The following is a 22,815-nucleotide window of genomic DNA, read 5'->3' as shown; positions in this document are numbered from 1 at the left end:
TGGATGCACCGAACTTCGTAAACAAGTTTTAACTACCAGGGAACTAGCAATACGGCCCTAAACATGCAAGCATGCACAAGTGCAAGTACAATTGAGCGACAGCTCACGCTGCTTTGCCAAAAGCACATGGCTGAATTTCGTAAACTTTGTGGCTACAACGACTACAGCACTTTATTTCAGCATTCTTAGAATTCGCAACGGTGATTCACGGCTTTCTGAAATTACTCAATGGATAAGGAGCGCTTCATAAACAGAAGTGTGTCTGAAAATGCCTAATTTTAGCTCAGCTACGAAAAATATACCTTTAAGTTAGTTAACCCTAACTAGGCACAGCAGTATTGGCAGCCTCCTTAACTGCAGTCCCGGACATCCGTAGACGAAATCCAGCACTTAATTTTCCTACGTATTCTTATCAAACCTCAGTCAGTCCTGCGGACTGAGGTTTGATAGGAATACATAAGAATACGTATGATACGAATATGTATTAGTATCAAACCTCAACCCCGTGGACTATCCAGGACTGGTAAATAGAGGACACCTACAATGTTCTTCGGCACTTATCTCAGCTCAGATGTCCCAAAGTAGGTGAGTAAATGAACCGCAGGACTAAATTTTTCCTGCAAAGATTCAACTTGGGCAGCACTCCCAAAGAAATGTGTTACGGTAATAAACTGCTTGGCAATACCAGTGAAAAAGGCAAGCAACAGAATACAACTTGTTTTACAATTGACCACTGGGCTTAAAGGGACTACAGCGGTACGAGCAACAAGAGGTAGGAAATTTAGTCACTGATCACCTAAAGCCCCATGAACTGCCGTGAATGGGGCTTTAGGTGATAGCTTCGTTGTGTTCTTGCTGCAATTCCACCTAATTTATTTATTGACACTGCCAGCCTAAACTCTCGAGGCAGCCGCAGAACTGGGGCAATACATTATATACACTGTACTTGGCCAGTTACACAAAACTGAATAGAAAACAAGGTGTTAAATCAAGCAGATCGGCTAAACAAAAAAAGCATGATTACACTCCATTTCTATTATTCATTAAGGATGTTTGCTATATTTAGAAACACAAAAAACATTTTGGCACTAATTACCACACAATTCAGCTCAACGTGCACTAAGGCAAAACTAGACAGTTTGAAAGTAAAATTACCAAAAAGCGCTAGTTACAATGCTGCTACAAAGACACTTCGATTTTCTTATCACATATTTAAAAAAGCTGTTGTGGAATACGATGATCTGTATAGAATAAATTTGTCCATCTTAACGTGCCCTTCTTGACACCAATTAATTTTATATGCACCATGCTTTTGTACAACAGATATGCAAACTGCAGAAAAGCTATGTGGTTGTGACGACATATAAGCTCGGAAAGGGTGGCGCACACTAACCATTATATTACTTTCTCAAAAAGGCTCAAGCAATGCAAGAAGCATGTCTCCCCCCCCCTCCTCCCCCCCCCCCCCCCCTCTGCCACCACTAAGCAGTTCCTTGGCCTCAAACTGTCATTGTAACATGATCTTTTGCGTTGTTGTGTTATAGCCCTAAGAATGCACTTGCAAGCCTCCCACAAGAGATTTTTTAAAGCTTTTCATAAGCAAGCCTTCCCATAAATTCTGCGGTACATTCAGCATTTCTTGCACATGCACCTGTGCCAACAATACTACAGATGGACTGAACTAGTTCCATTCCTTACTAAGTTGTTTTTTACAGAGCTACAAACTTCAACCATAGTTGCCGTAAAATTGTCTTCAGCACTGAGGGAAGCAATCGGCAAGCAACTTTAAGCAAGCCGAAATCACTTTTTCATGACACTGTTTCTCATCTACATCGACCCAACGCCATCCAGGCACATCAATGCTGATCAACTCACGAGCGCTAACAGAGGGCACTCCACGGGATAAAAAAAAAATGGAAAGAGTAAGCGAACCAACGTCTAGACGTCTAGCCCGGTTTCTTTGTCTCCCAACCGCCGCGTCCTAGGAGAAACGACGTCCGCGAGGAGTGCCCAGACAATCTCCGCTATCGCGAGCGCCTGCATGGCAGCCAGGGCTCGGATAAGGGCCGCGCCATCAGACCGTGCCGTCTGCGGCGGGAATCACGTGAGGTTGACTGCAGCACGCGTGAGATTAGATAGGCGCTTTGGCAGGGAGCCACGATACATGCATGGCTAAGACGTTAACAGAGATAGCGGCACCTCGGCTCTCAAAACAATGCAATCACGGTACAGCTTCCTCCGGGAGCTGTCTTTCCAGAACGCACAAACACAGGGGCGGAGCATGTTTGCACGGCCGCGGGCAAACTTCCCGTTCATACGTGGAAACAAGACAAACGGCACTGACAGTCTCGATAGGAAAAGGCGCAGACTGCGCTTTCAGATTCATGCAAATGACCGCGGTGATGCGGCCATGAATGGGCGGCAGGAGCACAGTTCACGTGGCCGCCAGTGTGGTCAACTGATGAGCTCCAGCAGCCACCTACATAACTGCAGCTCTCACTGCATCGACGTGCGCCTTGTCGAGCAGCTGACAAGAGCGGGTGTAAATGTGCCCGTCTGCAAATATGGCACGGGGGACCCGAATAGAAATGCAAGCCTACCATACAGAATTGAAATCAAGTCAAATTCTCATTCAAAATTCAAACATCGTATGGACCGTGCTAAAGCGTAGATAAGCTATGTCGCGGTCTGGAACACGCGTTTTTCTGCTTCCCCTCCGTCCCAAGTGCCCCTGCAACAGCCGTTCGGGTCGCGTACCCGATCGCATGGAGGAAATAAGGCCTGATCGCGTACCCGGATCGGATACCTGGTCCCACGACAACGGTTACGGCGTTTCCGATCGCGTCCTTGATACTTGGAGAAACAGGGAACAATTGCGGGAGAATGCCCACGAATTGTCGGCGAGCCTTCGGGTGCAGTGAAGGTGACAGTGATTGGAGCGCACTAGTCGAAGTGATGCGAACTCATGACGATAACGATGCATGCGTCCGCTGACATGACACCGCTTCCGTAGTTCGCACCGGGCCACGCGTAAATGCCGCCCTTCCTTCCCACCCCCCATACATCTGGGCCACCGATATGTGCCGATATCTCCAGACCCTGGCAGCCTCAGCACGATTCCGCCATCCCAAGGGGTTTCATTGCATGCAAGGCCACGTGGAAATTTCCAACGACCCTTGTGGGACATGTGCAAATACAGCACGCACCGATTGCTCGATGACGGTGATAGTTCCGAGTTGCTAAAGAGGCCAAATTAACGGCATCGCATGCGACGCACGCGCACGCCGAAATCGGGACACAGGCTGGCAGAAGCGGCGACTGCATGACCGGAGAACGAACACTTAAAGGAGCCTGTGATCGGCACCAGCGACGCAGAAAACGCCAAGGACTCGCTTCGAAGCTTGCTCACACTCAAAGTGCAGTGAACATGACCTGGGCTTTTCTGCGTGGTAATACAAGTGACTTGTACCTTCTTCCTAGCACGTCCGCCGTTGCAGACAGTGACAGACTACCACTCGCCACCATTGCAACGTGGAGACAGGACTCGTTATGGTTTAAAGTTGAGTGATTGATTGATTGATTGATTGATTGATTGATTGATTGATTGATTGATTGATTGATTGTAGGGTTTAACGCGCCGACGCTTCACAGGCGGCGAGGCGCGCCGTAGTGGAGGGCTCCGGATTAATTTTGACTACCTGGGGATCTTTAACGTGCGCCGTCTGGTCTTAAAGTTACCTGCTACGCTACTTATGCAGCGTAAGATAACTAGAACAGACAAGCAGTGCATCATCCTAACGCAGCCTCACTGCCTTGACCAACGTCTCCACCGAGGTCCGAGAGCACTCAAGCGTCTTGGGCGCGACACGATGTTCCTCTGCATCCTTCAACACGATACCACAACGCGCCGGCTCAACGGTGAGCCTGATGGGTGCACGCGAGATGGCATTTTACCGCCACGAAGGCTGCGTCCGGTCGGCAACGGGACGCCGACGCCCAGCGCAATCGCCAAACAACTCCTGCAGTCTGCGAGGGGATTCATGAGGTTGGAAGCCAGTGGGCGCTTATTTACTACGGGGATGACCGCGCCAACGGGCCTCCTCTTGCCAGAAACAGGGGGCAGAAAATTGCGAAAATTCGGTGTGGCGCGTCTGGCCAGAGCTGGCCATGCCCATCGCCAAGCGTCGCGAACGACGCTTCCGAACGCAGCGGAATGTCCCACCACCTGCTCTGTATATACAGCTACCTCCTCCAGCGAGACACGTGTGGCATAAATTAGGCCGCGATGCGACCTCGCTCTTTTTTTGCAAACCTCACTCGAGCAGCGCCAAGGTGTAGTATTCTGAGCGCGCACGCTAATTATGCAGCCGTTCATTCAAGCGCATGCATCGAGTGATGCGTTTCCGGATGATACGAGCACGGAATGACCGAACTTGAAGGGCGAGGAGGCGGAAAAACAGCGTCAAAGAAAGTGGGCGCAAAGAGCGAGACACGCGTGCATAGGTCTCGTCCCCTGCTGTGCGCTTCGTTTCCCGCCGCTACACACGTCAAAATAAATACGCCAACCAGTGTTTAGGCGCGCAATGGCGGAGTTTCCTTTCCCGCGCGATTATGGGCGTAATTTTTAAAGACGATAGTCTTTCTAGGGCTACTTAAACCCAGAAATTTTGGTCTGTCTGTATGTCTGCCTGTCCGTCTGTCTGTCTGTGACTCGATTCAGCCACCCGGCCAAAGTAAAACAATGCCTGCGCAATAGTCTTATATAGTCACAGCTAAATCTACCCGTCTAAGTCCGGTGTAATGTTCATACCTGTCAACATTGTTGAAGAAGAACAAGACATTACGCAAATATAAGACAAAAAATTAATACAGAAGTGATATTAGAAGGATCAGAATGGGGTGGGGTGCATATGGCAGACATTCCCAGATAATGAATAGCAGCCTACCATTGTCGCTGAAGAAGAAAGTGTATGACAGCTGCATCTTACCGGTACTCACCTACGGGGCAGAAACTTGGAGGCTCACTAAGAGGGTTCAACTTAAATTGAGAACGACTCAGCGGGCAATGGAGCGGAAAATGATAGGTGTAACATTAAGGGACAAGAAGAGAGCGGAGTGGGTCAGAGAGCAAACTGGTGTTAAAGACATATTAGTAGAAATTAAGAAGAAGAAATGGACATGGGCAGGGCATGTAATGCGAAGGCAAGATAACCGCTGGTCATTAAGGGTAACCGAGTGGATCCCTAGAGAAGGCAAGCGTTGCAGGGGGCGGCAGAAAGTTAGATGGGCAGATGAGATCAAGAAGTTTGCGGGGATAAATTGGTCACAGTTGGCACAGGACCGAGGTAATAGGAGAATAATGGGAGAGGCCTTTGCCCTGCAGTGGGCGTAGATAGGCTGGTGATGATGATGATGATGATGATATTTGCAGTGTTCCTTTATAAAAAATCATACACGCTTACGCTTGACTTTGGCGAAATTAAATACTTCATCAACTCCAGAAAAAAAAAAAATTCACTTCGCCGTCGCCTGCTGTCGCCCGCGCCACTATAGCTTCTTGCGGCATTTTAAGGAATCAACCGGCAACAGTTACGAATGGTTCCACTAGAAAGGTTCCACGTTCTGCTTGCAACGCACGTGGAGTAGGGAAACGCGGTTCTATAAACGTCGAAGTAGGGCGCCTCGATTCACGCGCGTCTTCGCCGTACGGCAGCGTTGGCATAGAGACACCCGGTTTGGAGCAGTGGAACGCGGGAAATTTAAACGATTTAAGCAAACCTTTGGCGTCTTTACCTTGGGAGGAGCGCGACGCAACAGGAACAACATGAGAGTTGAGCGGGAAAGCGAAGGGAGGCATTTACTTGGCAAAAGTCGATAAAGACTATCGTTATTTGACGACATTTGCAACGAAAGGAGCAGATACGCGGCCAATTTTTTTTTGTGCGCGATGAGCTTACTGCGGAATCAAAACTGACGTCGCAAGGGAAAGGGGGGGGGGGGGGTAACAAGCCCCATGTTGAATATGGACGTTGGAAAAATACAAGTTCGCCAGTCGGGCGAGCACCACATGAAAGCTAAAGCGAAAGTTGATATGATTTTTCTACGCATCAAACAACGCAAGGACAAAACGCGTTGGAGCGGATCCTTCAGTAAAATACACTCCCAACTGATCTTGTAAATAAACAAACAAATAAACAAACTGCTCATAAAATATATCCCGCTCCGTCCGAATCCGCTCTGCACCACCAAATTTCCGTATCTCGTCCCTCCATCGTTGTCGCTCTTCCCCACTTCCAGCCCCGTCGTCACCCTGGCGGTGGCCCACCGCTTGTCAGTTCTCCGCATTACATGTCCAGCCCAACTCCCCCTTCCACCTCTTAACGAGAACTGCTGCAGGATGCCCTCCCTCCACCTGAGTTTGCTCCCGAATCAATCAAGCTCGTCTCTTTCGTCTCAGCGCTACCCTCCGTATATAGTTCCGTATATCGCTCAGTGGCTCGTTGGGATGACCTCGGTTTCCCTTCGAGGTATCTATGTCCCCATGTTTTTCGGGCCACGATCGAGACATCTCCGGAAGCACGCATTGGTTGCGCATATGTCTACCTATTCTTGTTAGGGACACAGGTGTCCTACTGTTCATTACTTCAGAGTGGGCCGAATTTCCTTTAGCCCGCGACAATTCCTGGCCCCATTTGCCTCACGTGGATTGGGTCGGCAATCACAATTTGCCCAATATGTTCATCCAGCTCTCCTAGCATTTCATCGCCTAGGCTGAACGGGACGCTTGCTGCCTTTATGTTTTACCTTATACTCTGTCTTACTCGCGATTATGTTTAATCGTGCGACAGTAGTGGTTTTCTAAATACAGCTCCCGAAGCATTCTTTGGAAGTCTCCGGAATCACTGAACAGTCATCTAAAAACGTAGTGTGGCTCAAATATTCTCCATTTTCTCGCATCTCTCGCAACCAGTCTTCCTAAATACACCTTGTGGACATGCTGTAAATTAAGGCGAGCCGCGACCCGACCAGGAGCCGACGACGTTCCCTTGCCCAGCTCTCCGGCGCGTCTCGGAGGGCTTTGCACGTTGCCGGAGCCGGTATTCACCAAACTCATCATGGTCACGCGGCGGCGGCAAATACTTCACTGTACATTCTCACGTCATCTTACGTTTTCCGCGCAATCGCCGACCTGCTGAAACCTCGTTACACTGGCTCGAGATCCCTCAGGACCGACATCTTGTAACTACACTGCTCCACCGTCACCCATGGATCGTCCCATCTTCGTCCTGCCGCCACGTAAGAATATATCGCGGAATGAATGATTTATAGAATAGTCGCCAAGACCTGAAAGTTCTATCGGAACCTTTAATTTCACCCACAACGAGCGGAGCACCCGCCGTGGTGGCTCAGCCGTGGAGGCACAGTTCTGAGACCAAAGACGCGGGTTCTATCCAAACTCAGGGAGCCGTTTTTTTTTTTTTTTTTTTTTGATGGAACCGAAAAGCGAAAGCAGCAGAATGTTGAGACTTCGAGTCACGATAAAGGTCCTCGGGCGGTGAAAATTATTAATGCCCGTAGCCCTCCACTACCGCCAAGTGCAGCTTTGGCGCGATCAGAATTGTGTTTTGTAGAATGGGCGGAACACAAGGCCGCTTTTAGGCAGGGCCGCCACGAATGAAGACCGCCACGGGGCGGCAACGTCACCACTGGTACTGGAACGGTGGTACCACTGTTACGGCATTTCTTTCGCCTGGCACATTGTACGATTGTAACGGTAGGAATGAATACAGTGAATGCAAAATCACCCTCTCTTTCCTCAGTTTTTTTCCTTTGACATCCACTGCGCTGAAATTTATGAGTTACCGGGACCACGGTATACGGGAAGAAATGTTAGTGCTCAACATTTTTTACTGCCTGGTAGGCAAACAGCAAGTGCTCGTCTACTGGGCAACGGAGAAATTAATGATTATGACATCTGAAACTTCCTCCCTATGGCTTGTGTCCCCGAGCCCAATACGCCGGTGGCGGGCTCGGACGGTAGAACGGGAGAAGCAAATTTGAGCGCCATGGTCGCCTTTGCTTCGCGAATCTGATGGAGTTGATTTCACCTGCACTTTAGCGCATATACACCTGGGCCTGAATTGCGTCTTAGCAGTGCTTCCTCAGAGAGGAAGCCTTTGCACTGCCTCATTTCCCGTGGCGCTACACGTGAACCAAGCTACCCAAAATGACGCTTTATGCAACGTGATCAACGCCACCACACTAGTGAGCCCCGTTTATGGATAAGTCACCATACAAAAACAAGAAGAAAAAAAACGAGAACTCGGAAAGAGCCGTCTCCTCTTACGATGCTGCTTAGTAGCCGGCCCATCTGCGGCCCTTGGTATCGTTTACGATTCGCGGCAACGTGAACGGGCCGCCGTTTCAATTAGTCGAGCAGAGCGGAGAACCCGTCCCGGTGCGGTACCCGGCATACCTGCGCATGCGCACAACCAGCTTTTCCGCCTCTGCACACGCGCAGTAGCGCCGGTCGCCTACCGGGTACCGTACAGGGCCGGTTCTGCGCTCTGCTTTCGCTCTCTAATCTGTCCACTACGGTACAATCCAGAGATATCCCGTACTGCACAACGTTCCAGCACGCGGGTGGCCGAACTGCTACTCTTGGCGAGTCGACGTGCACCTTTCGGCAACCTTGTAAAGGCCACTGTAAGATCGTGGCATGCCTGCCTTGTCCGCACGCAGGAGGCTGCCAAACATTTACCACACATGAAGTTCGCCCGCCAAGACGGGATGATGTTCCAGCTTCATAGACGAGAAAAACTCTCGCTCGAATCGTAACAGTTTCGGACCAGGGGGCAACCAGCCTGTGATTATCGGGACTTCATAACAATAGATGTGGAACAACAGCAGCGAGGGAAACTATCGGATAAGGTGGACACAGGGCCGCCACTCAGGCTGTATTTTGCTAATAAGAAGGCACAAGGAGTACGGTTAAACTGGCCCCAAATACGGAACGTAAGCTTATGAACACTGCACTGCAGCCGTGCCGGGCTGTGGACAGAGATGGCACTCGAAGTCTGAGTGCTACCGAAGAATTTGCCGGTCGCCCAGTGACTGCCATTCTCAAACTTGACGGGCCATTTTCTTCCAGCGCATTGCATGCATACATGCGACCCACAACATGAGGACTACAGTTAAAAAGTTTGCAATCGCGGTCAAAAATGCCGACTGAAGTTGCAGTTCCGACCCTTTAAAGGCTGGCTCAGGAAACGAGAGCAAGAAATACACACTATAACCCTTCCGTCAATATGAGAAATCTGGTCGTTCCTGCTCCCACGCGCGCCGACGTTACGTAAGCAAGCGGAAAAGGCGCGTATGCACGTGCGCAGCCCGCCCGCGAGCACGAACCAATTTCCGCCGACTTGTGCCCTCAAGCAAGGACGGGAATGAGCGTGGGCGGCGCCTGTCGTGAAAACACGTTCTTCGCGCTTAAAGCAGCAGTAACGTCTTTCAAAATGACAGCGGCACGAGGCAAAGGACGCAACACGCGCGCTAACCGCGGCTGGAAGCTAGCGCTCGTGGGTTGCGTTCTCTGTATACCTATAGCTCTCTTTCACTCTCTTGCCTTTGCGATTTCAAGGACCAAAGCGCCCGAATTTGCCCTCCAGGATTAACACGCGATTTCGGCTCAAAATCCTCCTTAAACCTGGCGAATGTCGCTCTGCAATGCCTGCTTGCAGCATTGCCGGGCTCCGTGATCTACATTTCTTTCAACACCAATGCTCTGCGGGATGCACTGCTACCAACCAAAATAAGTGAGGGAAGGTGGCAAGTAAACCTAGACTGGCTTTGGCCCATATTTTCTCACAATTTCAATTCCAAACCGCACGCTTCATTTTAATTCGGAAGTAAGCTTCTTATCCGAAATAACAAAGCGTAGAAACCCCATAGAGCAACGAAATTCCAGCGGGTCGAGACCGGTGACCTTATTTAACTCGCATCCCGCCGACGTGGAAACCACCCACGAACTCTCGCGCACTAATTTTTGTCACTTCTTCGCGGCAGGAACACGAAGCAGACCGCCGAAGAGTCGGCCCTGGCGGAAATAAGCTGCGCGAAAAGTGGCCTCCGGCGGAGCCCGGCCTGCACTTGCCTGATGGGGCAGGACGGTGCGCGCTCGTCGACTCGTCCCAGGCAGAATCCCAACAGATAGGAGCCGACGCGTGCTCGCCCGGCGACAGACCCTCGCGACAGCAGCCCCAGATAAGGCCGGCAATCGCCGGGGCAGACGTCCCTTACGCAACAAGTGCGCGGACAGGCCGGCGGACCCCAAAGACGCACTCGGGGGAGAAGAGCCGCACGGGGCCCCCACCAAGATTGCGCCGGGCAACAGGCGCCGGTGTAGCGCACGTCACAGCGCGCCACCCAAGTCGTGAGTCGTGATTAGCGTGGAAAAAATCTTTCTACTCAAGGTCCCCCCCCCCCCCCCCAAAAAAAAAAAAAAAAAAAAACAAGACGAAATGCTGAGGCGTGGATTTGCAACACACATCGTAGGGCATTGAAAGCAGACATTTCATTTCTTACGGCTACGAGTGCACGAACAGCTCCGTTTTCGGAAGGAGGCGGACAAGCGGACGGACAGGCATTGTTTTTCGAGCTGTTTCAGACAGTGAGACCCAAGTTTCCCTTGCGACAACGTTTCTTTGTTTCTTGGTCCAACCTGGTGTTTTCCCGAGTGCATATACGGCAAGAATTCGTAGCCGGAGCAGCACTTTCAGAGCCGCCTACTAATCGATCACTGCCTGATGATGAGCCTCGCCTGTGTATCGGGCAGCTGGCAAATGCAACTTTGCCGCTGGATCTGGTAGGTCTACTTTACAGATTACCGTCCTGCTCTTGCATGGCGCTGCCATTGGCAGCCCGCCGGCCAATGAAGTGACTATACTTAGTTCTATTCGGTGGCGCGACTTGTTGAGCGGTTTTGTTCTGGGTTTCTATGGAACAGTGAGCAACGAACGACGACCTTCAGGAATTACTCCATCCCAAAAAATCGCCCACACAGCTTCGTTTAGGCGCTGTTTTATAATTGCACCTGGTCGTGGCACAATTTCCTGTTCATGCGACGTTTCGCCCGATCAGAATGTGTCGTTTCACCTTTATTGCTGCCTTACGTAATTCTGTGAAATATTCTCCCCTAATATACCGCATTAGGTTTTAATTCCTGCTAGCTGAGTTGCGATCGCGCATGCACCCCAAATGACGCCGACTCGAACTCAGCTCAAAGCTACACACGTTTCGCTAAAAGATGAATGGCCTAATTTACCCGACGTTACAGCCCTACACCTAAGTTGCGGCATCACGCCGGTTGAGGACGAAAGTGGGACAACAAAGTTTGATATGAGATGATCTTCCAAGTCGCGCTTTGTGGTCTATTTTGTTTGACACCGGCAACAACCACGGCACTTATGTGTGTATTCAGAAGATAAATAAAAATGATTTTCGTCTATGGGAAAATGGCGACCAATTTGGACGTGCAAGCTCATGTTGGAACAACGGCGCCACCTGGGGTATGCATAACGAAACGCGTGATGGCGGTTCACGGTAGAAAGGAGCCGAATGAGGCCGCAGACGACCACAAAACCTTTTTTTCGCCGCTAGCTTACGATGATGTTAAATTGGTGCACACGAGAGTTCATACGAATCAAAATATTCCCACGGTTCATCGTTGCCAATACCAATAAACGTTCATTTTTTTTTTTTGCATCTGCCTTCGGATCGTCTGTGGTCTGTTGTGCCAGGTTACCCGGCTTTCCGGAATCTGGATCGATTCTTTGTACACGTTTGCTGGTTTGATCTCGCTGTACATTTTATTCTGTGCGCGCGTGTCTGTGCTTGTGACGTGATGCTATGAGATCATTCATTAAGGATGAACTGGCTGCATTTTCGTCTGCAGTGGACGATCTCATAAAGGCACGTCACAAGCAGACACGCACGCACGCAAAATATTGTTACGCAAAACACGTTACGTGGCGGTAGGACGGATGACATGAACCCCGCTCGATGCTGAAGCTATCTATTTACAGAAAGAGATGCAACGTATTTACAATTCGGCCATCACAGCTCGAGCAATGCCCAACCCCAACCGTCTTCGTCGGTATAAGATTACCATCGCAATACGCTGCCCAGTCCACTTCCTCCTCTTCTCGTTACAATATTTAAAGACGTTCACTTATCGATGTGAACACATTGCACATGTATATGGGCGAGATAGAAGTAGAGCTCGGAAAGGGGGGGGGGAATTAGGGGGGCAAAGAGTGAACTCGGGAAAACTTGCGACATGGGTGGATCTCTTCCCTCACCTCCACCGCACCGTGTTGTGGCGGGCGATGGGAGCGGTGCAGGCGCACCGAGACGTCCGCATTTCGGGCCTCGGTCATCGATACGCGACCGCCGTCCAGGCGACGGTGTCTGAACCCGCGTCCTCAGTGGGGGCAACGAGCGGATCGATGGCCGCGCACACACGCCAACTTCGATCGGAGGAAATAAATTCCCCCTTCCGTTTGTTGCTCTCGGCATCGAGCAGTTCACGGGGGCAAGGACGGCGGCACCGTTGACCGTGCACGCCATGCCACTGTCACGAACATCACACGCCGTAGCGAGCGCCCTGAAGCGGTAAGTAGCAGAAGGGCTCAAGGAGATCAATTTCAAGAAGGCGCGAGGCACGGGCCCTTCGCCTCGGTTGTAAAATGCCGTCGGCGGCGTAGGGAGCAGGCAGATTTCAGAGTGCACGGGGCACGGATACATCCCGAAAATGGGCGCGGGAAAGAAACACACGGTGCGCATTGATGCGCGATCGAATGGCCCAGCCTTTGATAGCAGAATCAAAACAATCCAATCGGAAAATCTTGGTAAACTCGCTCCTGACCAGCGTCATTCCTCCCAACATCTTCAGGAGAGGGACCGCACCCGTTCTCCCGAAGGAGCGACAGTGCCGCGCCATCCGCTAGTCTCCAACGGGAGCCGTTGTGGCGGATTGAAGGGGACTGCATTTCGGGGGCGTTTTTGCTGTTGAAAGATTCCAGGGAAAGCGACCGTAGTAGCTTCGTTGTAGGAAAACACCGCAAGTGGCCGGTCTTACAAGGTTCGCTGCAGTAATCGCGCAGTATTCACACACGCAGTATTCAGCACGCGGCCCAATTTATGACAAATACTATAATCGCGCTCACATGTCCAGCACGGGCCTTCATGTACAGAATTTGTACAGAAGCGGTTCTTTCTGCTGAAATTGCATGTGCAAAACACACACAGTGCATGACAAGCGGATAACAAATAAATCCCACGTTTTCCACTTGATCTGGCAGTCAGTTGCTGGGATTTTGTGATAGCAATGGCGAGTGCAGCGAGCAAAAATTAAGATCACGAGCACTGTTTACAAGCAGACCATCCTCTCTTTTGAGCGCTTGTTCTAACTCAAGCGAGCTGGGGAAGGGGGGGGGGGGGGTGCGACAGCTGGCTACCAACACTGCAGTGTTGGTAGCCAGCACAACATGTTGTGCGACGCATGAATGAAGGTCACGCAAGCGAAGCCCGCGCGCTGATTGTTCTGTGCCCCTGAAGTTCATTTTCAGCCCTGTACTCCAGTGTGGAGCCCACTGTACAATCCAGCGCACGTCGTATACGGAACACCTACGCTAGAGAAGGCGTTCCTTGTTCCGGGTAGGTGAAACGATGTCGCTATACGAGAGGTATCCTCGTAACTAGAAGTGACGTCCACTCACTGCTCATTCGCCGCTCGTAAGGACATCCGCCCTCACTCAGGCGAGGCGCGATCCACCTTTAACTAAAGACACGACGAAAAAGAAAAATCTCTCCAACCTGACCAAACATACAAGTACAAGACAAACGTCCGCAGAGATCGCCAGCAGAACGTACAAGTAGCGCGATCCTCAGAATTTGACCAAAAGAGGGGCAGTTTCGCTCCACCGAGCGACGCTATAGGTTTGTGCCGGAAATAAACGGAACACCCCTGTATGCGGAATGACTGCACGGCCCCAATGAGGTCTGCTGGCAGCTGCTAGGCGCCTTCGGGAAATAAACAGGGCACGGGGTGGTGTTGAACCACGTCGGAATTTGCTCCGACAAAGCACCGCACGTGGCCGGAATACCACAAAATGTGGTGGCGTGATACATCGTGTCCGACGATAACCTGTCAGCAACGAGCGCAGAATACATGCGCGCCTGCCCTAAGATCGACATTATTCCAGCGAGGACATGGACCAGACGTTGAAACCACGACGGGAGTTACAGGTGGGCGGACCCGCATGCTGATCCCAGGCGTAAAGCTATACGCCTAAGAAAATAAAAGTTAGTAGACGGAGTCAATTTGTGTGACGACACCAAATGGAAAACGATACCATATCTCAAATACCCTACCGTGCCAACCTACGACGCGCAAGTGAAGGGTCGTTCAGAGACAGCCTGGTTAAGTAAGCGTCGACCAAAAGAGAGACGTCAGCACGGCGGCTGATCTGCCGGGTCGAGAGCGACTAAGTGCGCAGCTCCCGCCGCGCGGCGACCTTCACCGAGAGGTACGCCATCTGCATTCCAAACGAAGCCAGACGGAGGCTTCCCCCGCCGCCCACACCGCGACGCGCACCGGCTTAGTGAGAGTCTTCAGTTCGGGCTGCCTGTTGCAGGCTGCGCAGCCGCACCTTGTCTCGCATAGTGTTAGGGAGTGACGCGCAACCAAGAGGCAATCTTGGCCATAAACGCTCACGCCTGCCCGGCCTAATGGCTTTGCGAAACGGCGCGTACCAACAGCCGACGCAGGAGCTCGACCACGCCGACAAAAGCCTGGGAAGCAAGTGCACGCATGCGCGGAAATGCGCACTGTGCCTGTGGCGATTGTTGGACACGATGTGCACGGCTGCTGAGCTCGACCAGGCTGCTGAGCGCCATCATTCTCTGCTCGTACCCAACGATCGCCGGGAACGGGACCGTTCATCGCCCAGCCCGGTGTAATGCGAGCAGCGTGCTGCGTCAACCGGTCACAACAGCGCCCACTTATTGGCGAAATTCCCAGAACTCGGGAGACACAAGCATCACGGCGAGCCGGCCTAGTTGGAATTGGTTATATTATCTTGTACAATAGTGGACGGGGACAAGAAAGGAAACACGGACAAGCGCCTCGAACTGATCATTTAATACAACAGACTTTTTCGAATTACTACTACAGAGCTGGCCGAAATGAATGTGCCGGCAGTCTTGCGGTTGAGGTATATCGAGCAGTTATCCGAAGGGTTAAACGAACGCCATACCCAAGGCGTTTTTTTTATTGTTGCTTATCTGACCTTCCCAGAATTTTGGAAAAACAGAAATACGACAGAGAAACAGTTCCAACAATAGCGGATGAACGACGTCGTCGCTCCACGTGCGCCGAACGGCTGGACAGGGGCCAGCATTTCGAGGAAGCGTTTCACGCGTACGTCACCCACGCACGAATGCGTTGAAATCCAGCCTGCGCCGTGTGCGAACGCCGTACGGGTGTCTGTTCCCAGGTGCATGACGAGGGATTTCGAAACAGTGATTTCTCGCGAAAGCACGAAATACCGTATCATACACGCGATAGAAGATAAGGCAAGAGAAGTTATGACCTCACTGCTGGCACATATTCGCACAAAGTTTTTATTTACTTCCTCCCAACAACGTCGCCTCATTCATTGACACCCCTGACTTTTTTTTTAAAAAAGCATTTGAAGTCGTAACGCTCCCGTACTAAATTTGCGGTGGCTGGAGCCACTACAAATACCCAGTTAACGAGCTTTATGAACTACGAAAATAGACCTGAATATGAACCCACAATACCCTCATTAACTATCGGGCCATAGAACGACCATGCCGATGATGAGCGCGCCGTGAGCTGTTCCCCCAAGCACGACATACACCCTTCCACCGTTAATCACCCGATTAGGGGACTACAGCGCAGTTTGCACGCGGACAGAAGGGAGGAGAACTAGACACACGAGCGCCAGTCTAGATCTCCCTTCTGTCCGTGTGCAAGCTGCGCTGTAGTCCCCTAATCATGTTCAACCAACAAGCCCCAATAGCCACTTTAGTTAATTGTTCACCGCCGAGCGGCGACAGCGATTTCGCGCGCGTCATGTTCCCTGCCATCTTTTTTTATTGTCATAACACAGGTATCCGCGCGTATTGAGAGGTCTCTGTGCACCAATAGCCAAAAGCGCGCAGGCCCACTCTTCAAGCGGCTGCCACAGTGCACAGCGCTGTTCTGTACACTCGAGCGTATGCTGCTGCACGCGAAGATAGTCCTGGCGGTTACAGCCACTTGAATCAAGCAAGTCCCAGAAACTGCAGTTAGACATGCGTAATTTCCACGACTGTAGACGGAAGTTTCGTCAGAGGAGGCTTCTCTCGTACAAACGAAAGTGATAGCGAAAATCGCCCCAAAATTACAAAGTGTGCGGCATAAGATGGCGAGCACAGTACTAACTTTCCACTAATCCGTCTGCGCGCACACAGGCGTGCGCTGCGTACTCCGCTTTTGGAAGCGAAGTATTTGCGTTGCGCCCCCTTCTAATTTTAAATAATTTAAAGCAATGAAATAAATATACTCATTTGTTTTATTATTTGTTTATAATATTTTGAAAGGTTTCATAGTCAACTTTTTTTACGCGGCTAGCTGTTTTGCGCGACGCATGTGACACACGCAGCACGGTCAAAAACAAAATCACTTTTCCTTAAACAGGCTTCTGTTATTAAAGATCATTAACTGTGGATCAGTAATTGAACAATATCCGCCGGATTTCTGGACGCCCCCGATCGTAAAATATGGCGCCTCTGACGTGCCGGTCTTCAGCAGATACACTGTTGAAAAATGGCTTTGGTAGGAAGCACTAGTCGAGTTCGAAAGACAATGGGTGCAAAAATTAAAATGACGTGCTTTTCACAACAGCCTGCCTTTAGTCTCCGGGTTTCCAGTGGTGATGGTGGGAAGTACAGAGTTCTTGGAACGCCACATCAGGGTTGCTCGGCCTCCATTGTCAAAAACCTGCACGGCACTCCGAATAATGACGGTTCAGGTCCGCCTAAGTAAAAATATGGGCCAGACACCTATGTGAGCGCAGCTATGCGTGAGTGCGTCATGTATGTGTGGCCACCGCAATGAACCGTGTTTCTGGGGGCGCACTCAACTTCTGCAAGTTAGAGTCCACCTCTGGTATTTGATTATCGGCGGCTGACTACAAAGCCCTGCGCCGTGAAGGCATGTCCCCGGAGCTCACCTGGCAAGACTCGAACGTCCTTCCTGGCCCTTTTCTGTCACACGAGGCGCCCGCCCGGGTTCTTGGCGCGCGGGCCAACGTGTCGCGGAAGCGCGCTCGACACTGCCCACAGAGCTGACAGCGTTTCCAGCGTGCGCAGGCCGCGCCGCTGCAGTGGTGCTTGCCGCCCAAGCAGCAGCGCCACTTTAGCCCTCGTGGTGGTGTGGGGCGTCATGTTTTGCTGGATAGCTCGCGTGCTCGTCGTTGCCCTTGTTCGTAAAATGCTATCCGCGTAAGCGTCGCCTCCCTGCTTGAGTTGTTAACGGCCACTCTTACGACGCCACCCACACTAAACAATGACAATGCACCTAGGGCACCGGCGTGATAACAAAAGCCGCGATAAATTAATGGATGGCGTTAAGTGACGAAGGTCACGGAACGTCATTGAGGTGTTTTGTAGACGGCCAATCAGGCCGTAAATAAGCAAAGTCCGAGGACACGCAAGCACTTCTGAAGTGTTCTGAATGCGAAAGCAATAACGAAGCTTTGCTCCCGCCCGCGTTATCGAAGAGCTTCGCCATCCGCTTCCGCCTGGCGCTTTCGAGTGGCTTCGATCTGCCTCCCACGCCTTGCGCTTCAGCTCGTTTCTGCCGCCGTGCAGTCGACGGCGATGGTAGATTTCGCTGCATGCCTGTTCGCTCGCTAAGGTAAAGCGCGTGCTATGGAACGCCTCGCGCGATGAAACCCTTCAAAATGATGATGATGATGATGAAAACCTTTTGTTATCAATCAACGGTTTTTTTTTTTTAACCCTTGCTAGGAGTCGGCCAGTATCCCTTGGGACTTGGCGGCTGCCTGAGCTTGATTGATGATTTTCCGTTGGGCTTCTAGGTCTGAGCTGAGCATCAGAGCCTCCCATGTGTCTATGGTGTGTGTGCCGTCGGATATCTGCGGGCACGTCCATATCATGCGGACCATGCTTGCCAGGCTTTCGCAATGTTTGCATTTGGGTTCAAATTGACCTGGGTAGAGTTTACTAAGCAGTAGAGGATTTGGGTAGGTTCCAACCTATAATTTTCGCCAGATTGCCTCTTCCTTCTAGCTGAGTTTGCGGTCTGCGTCCGAGTATTCTTTTCTTGTTAACCTGTAGTATTGCGTTATTTCTCGGTAGGTGAACATCCTGTCTTTTTCAGACAATGGGTGTCCTGTGGAAGGGGCGCCTGAGCCTGCCTGTAAAGTGAGTCCTCGGGCGAGCTCGTTTGCTCCTTCATTGCCTCTGAGAGCCTGATGGGCCGGGGTCCAGATTAGTAAAACCTGATGGTCCATTGGGTTTTTGCAAGGATTCTGACCACCTCAGCTGATATTCGTCATCTATTTTTATGGCGTTTTTGGAGTCTCAGATAATTACTTTGGTGTTTTTGAACGTAGCTGCCAGCGCTATCGCCACTTCTTCCGCCGTTGTGACAGACCTATTTCTGATCGTGCAGTATGCGCGTATGACCATGTTCTCATCGGACGCAACCGCAATCTTATCTCTTCTGTGATGGTATTCCGCAGCATCAGTGTACAATACATCGCACCGTCCTCGGTACTTTCTCTGTAGCGCTTCAGCCCTGCCCTGTCGCCTATCCTCATGGAACGCTGGGTTTTGGAAGGGGAGGGATTGGGATATTGTTTCTGATCTCCGGGAGAATATCCTCTTGCGGGTCGGCTGTGGTTTCATGAGGTATACCGAGTCTGCTCAAGATATGCCTCCCTGCCTTGGGTGGCAAAAACACATGGGGCCATTTAGCCGCATGCTACAGACGCCGACTTTTTCCTTTTCGCTCAACGGGCCATTTAATAATTTGATATGAAGACCGAAAGGAGACAGCGATGCGTCCTTTACAATTATTTATCTTCTTGGCCTGTCTTATGAAGAGACACTTCAGTGCGGGTCGCGCAAAACGTGGGCACTGCCCGTCAGGCACTGGGTGACAAATGTTCAAGACATTGGCACTCGCTTATCGAAGCCCTAGTGCCCTTCCACTTCGCGAAGGATGACCAGCGACGCTGGACGCAGTGCGAGGAGTGGACGAAGCATAACACGTTTGTTTGTAGTTGGCGATTGAGCGGACTTCCCAGTTGATTAGCTGAATTGAAGTTGGACGGACTGGGGTCGTCTCTGGCGGACACACACGCATGGGGCTGCTGCCCGTTCCCCTCCGGTAGAAGCCCATGTATTGACAGCAGACACAAATTCCCCGATATTTACAACTGCACCGTGAACTACGTAATCATTCATCGGCGTAATATAAAGAGTCGTCTTAGCGGCTTGTCATGCAATCTGTTTCGTGATACTTTGGATCAAACAAGAGTTACAGCCGTTTTCTGTAACCATACTCCGTCTGTAGGAGGCGAATTATTGACAACAGACGGCAATTTTTAACGTTTAACTGTGAACTAACCGATTGTGAAAAATAAATTAAACTCAGCATAATGGTAGAGTCGTCCTATCGGCTAATTTCAATGTTTTTTTTTTCTCTTCTTCAAGATACCTGCATTGCCATGGAGCATTCACCAGAAGGTTGGCTTGGCCGCAAGATTCAACATTCTTCGTCGACGCGACTCTGCCCAGTGGTCTGTGCACAGTGCAAGGTGCCCATGAAGTGCGCTCGACACTGGCCACTGCGCTTACAGTGGCCATGGCGATGGACGCAACATGACGGCATTGCAACAAAGGCAAGCGTGCGGGCGAGGAGAGGGCAGTTGGACAAGCACCCTCGCTCCCGACACCTCTACTGCGCATGTTCGCCTCTTTTCCAGGGCCGCAATCCGCCTCTTTCATTGCGGTGTGCTGCCACCTAGCGTGCCTAGCGGAAGTTGGAGCCGTAGGGTTTGCCGGCGTTTCCTCCGGCTGCGTTCTCGTTGTATGCACGGCAATCCCACATTACGGCGAGGAGCAGCCGAAGTTTTTCTTCTGTATTGGTGTTATAACGCCTTAAGATGACAGCCCCTGGTCATCACATAATACCAGGCGGCTTCTTATCACTGAATGAGGGCTGGCAGAGAAATCTCGGACAGATCCGTGTGCCGTCCGAGCAGCAGAGCGAGCAGTACTTGGAGTCGTCTGGCATGAAGTGCGATCGCCAGCTCAACAAAGGCCGGCAGTTCGCAAAATGCCTTTAAGCGCTGGACACATGTACGATTGGTACACGCGATTCGCATGCGACTGATCGTTACGACTGTCGCCACGACTAGTCGTACGCGTGAATTTGAGACGGCCCGATGCGCGCATGAGATGCGTCGTCGGCGTCGCCCCGCCCACTATTTTTGCTCCATGGTCAACTACGATGATCGCTGAGCTGAATTTGTAGATTCTGCGCGTTTGTTCGCAAGAAATGGATAAAGCAAGCAATCGTGAAGCGTTTTCTGCCCTCGGAAACAGTCCGCGCACACGCCGGCCGCGCCTGCCAGCTCGGCACACTCAGCGGCTCGAACCGACGCAGACCACGGTAGCAACCGCGCTTGTCGCTGCTCTTCTGAATCAATCTGATCGCTAAAAAGTTCCACATGCGAGAAAGTAGGTGTTAGTGTGGTGAAAAATTGTGCTAGGGATTGTTGTCAGGGCTTATTTTAAAAGCGGCGATCAGATATATCTGCCGCGATGCAAGCCGCCTACGCTGACCGGTCGCCGCGGCGCGCGGTGCGCCGAGCGGTCGAGAGATGGCGATACCTGCGCGGAAGCATCGAAACATGCTACGCAGATGTCTTGGTCACCGATCGCTCAAACGGCAGTTATAACTTAATAGAGTTCCACATGCGAGAAAGGGGATGATAGTGTAGTGAAAAGTTGTTTTGCGGATTGTCATTCGCAGTTGCACAGATAGCACCCATCAAATATCCGCCAGGATGCTAAGCCTATAGTTCCCATCACCCGAGCCGACGCGAGCGACGCAAACCGCCGTAGCCGATCGCGTGCGGCGGACGGGAAGCGATAGAAGCCGACACCGCTCCCTTTTCGGCACTCCGAGTTACAGCGGAACGCAGCACAAGTTGTGGGCATTGTTCCGCGCACAACGAGCACACACAAAAAATCGAACGATGTAAATACAACCACGACCCCTTCCCGCTTGAGCGGGAGCTGTGGGGAATGTCGTCTGCTGCCCCTACTGGACTGCTTAGGGACTTGGCCGCTAGGGGATTGCGCATGCGCAGTGGGGTTGTACACATCTCAATTAGCGTTCTGGCCTGCCTCACCCAATGTGCGGTACGTCGGTCCCAGGCGAAAGCGAGCAGTTCCGAGTGGAGAGGGAGGAGGGTGGGTGAACAGTTCGGCACAAAGCCCTCTGCGTCAACCGGAATGATCGCCCCAGGAACAACGTGCGTCGAGATGCCACCCCGAGATAGGTGCGCACGCATGGCACCAGTTTTCTTCACGTCCTACTTGACCACTGGAATACAGTAGTGATCGAGTAAGGAATAACGTCAGCCATTACGTATCTACCACCGTTAATACAATAACTGCATCTGCGTACATAATTATGCGTAAAAGAATGGGTTCTGCCGCAACCTTTTAGCCAAAATTAATCAAATAAAAAATTCTCTCAAAACGAGCAGGCCCTCGTTTCCCTTAGCTGTGAAATGCAGAAGTAGACTAAAAAAAAAAATACAGTACCAAGATACGCAGTTTTTCGTTAGCGTGGAGCGTGTCTTCATTCGCCGTGCGTGCAGCCACAAAGCCACGCTATATTTGCTTTTCCCAGCTACCACAGCAATTTCAGGCGTGTTCTCACGATGCGTCCGTACTAGAGCCCGACACTGGCATTTGCGTTCGCCCTTGCAGAATTTATGACACGCGCTTTCCCCACTCTAACCAGATAATGTACTCGTAGAAAAAAAAATGCAGAATTCACTAGTAACTAACATGCTTAAATATTTATATAAGAAATTGTACACAGCTATCGCGTAGTCAGCAGATCTTCGACCGAACGCAATCTAGCACCGCCACAAAGCAAACCGTACAGCGCAACAGCCAGCGCATTTCGAGAGACTGATCTCCCGTCATGGCTGGCCTGCGCGCACCTACATGTCTCCAACCGACGCGCCTTTGCTCCAACGGACGCCGTGTGCCTCGTAGACACGCGCCCGGCGCCAAGCCAAATCTTCGCCAACGGTAGTTCGTCCTTTCGAGGAAATAAGGCGCCAAATGGCGCCTTTAATCACGCGTCGAGGGACGCCCCTCCCGGGGGGTGGCACTGAAAATGAGCCGCTCTCGTTCCCCGAGTACATGCGATAGCCGGTCAGCACCGGTTCCAGCCGGTTTCAAACAACCACGCCACCCGAGGCCAATGCAACCGCGCATTGCATATAAAGGAGGCAATGCCAGCGATGAGGGGGAAAAAGAAGCACCGCCGCACCAGTACTAGCTGCGCCCTGTGTCGGCGTTTTGCGGCTGCTGCGCGACAAAAGGGGAAAAACAGTGGAAACGGACACGGCGGAGACTCTCCACGAGTGCACATTTTTGACTCGCGCAGCGATGCAGGCAACGCGACGA

The 22,815-nt window shown here is 51.4% G+C and overlaps 1 protein-coding gene across 7 annotated transcripts in view; it reads right to left on the bottom strand.

Moving 5' to 3' along the window:
* The window catches only part of LOC144150257 (influenza virus NS1A-binding protein homolog), a 79,643-nt gene that overhangs the window by 37,613 nt on the left and 19,215 nt on the right, over positions 1-22,815 (bottom strand). The window contains exon 1 of one of the 7 annotated variants that reach the window (XM_077682142.1): positions 17,301-17,420. The exons of 4 other annotated variants lie outside the window; for them this stretch is intronic. Coding sequence is in view for 1 of the 3 variants with exons in the window: in XM_077682134.1 (XP_077538260.1) it covers positions 1,699-1,734 (36 nt within the window). In the remaining 2 variants the exon portion in view is untranslated. Of the gene's footprint in view, positions 1-1,698; positions 1,750-10,153; positions 10,311-17,300; positions 17,421-22,815 lie in introns of those variants that run through there. 2 more of the 7 variants (XM_077682140.1, XM_077682134.1) reach the window with 2 other exon arrangements.

The sequence above is a fragment of the Haemaphysalis longicornis genome, unplaced genomic scaffold (assembly GCF_048455015.1).
Source record: "Haemaphysalis longicornis isolate Haplotype H1 unplaced genomic scaffold, Haemaphysalis longicornis Haplotype H1 scaffold_1, whole genome shotgun sequence".
Taxonomy (NCBI): domain Eukaryota; kingdom Metazoa; phylum Arthropoda; class Arachnida; order Ixodida; family Ixodidae; genus Haemaphysalis; species Haemaphysalis longicornis.
The sequence above is the reverse complement of the archived record's forward strand: the minus strand, read 5'-3'. Positions and strand labels throughout refer to the sequence as shown.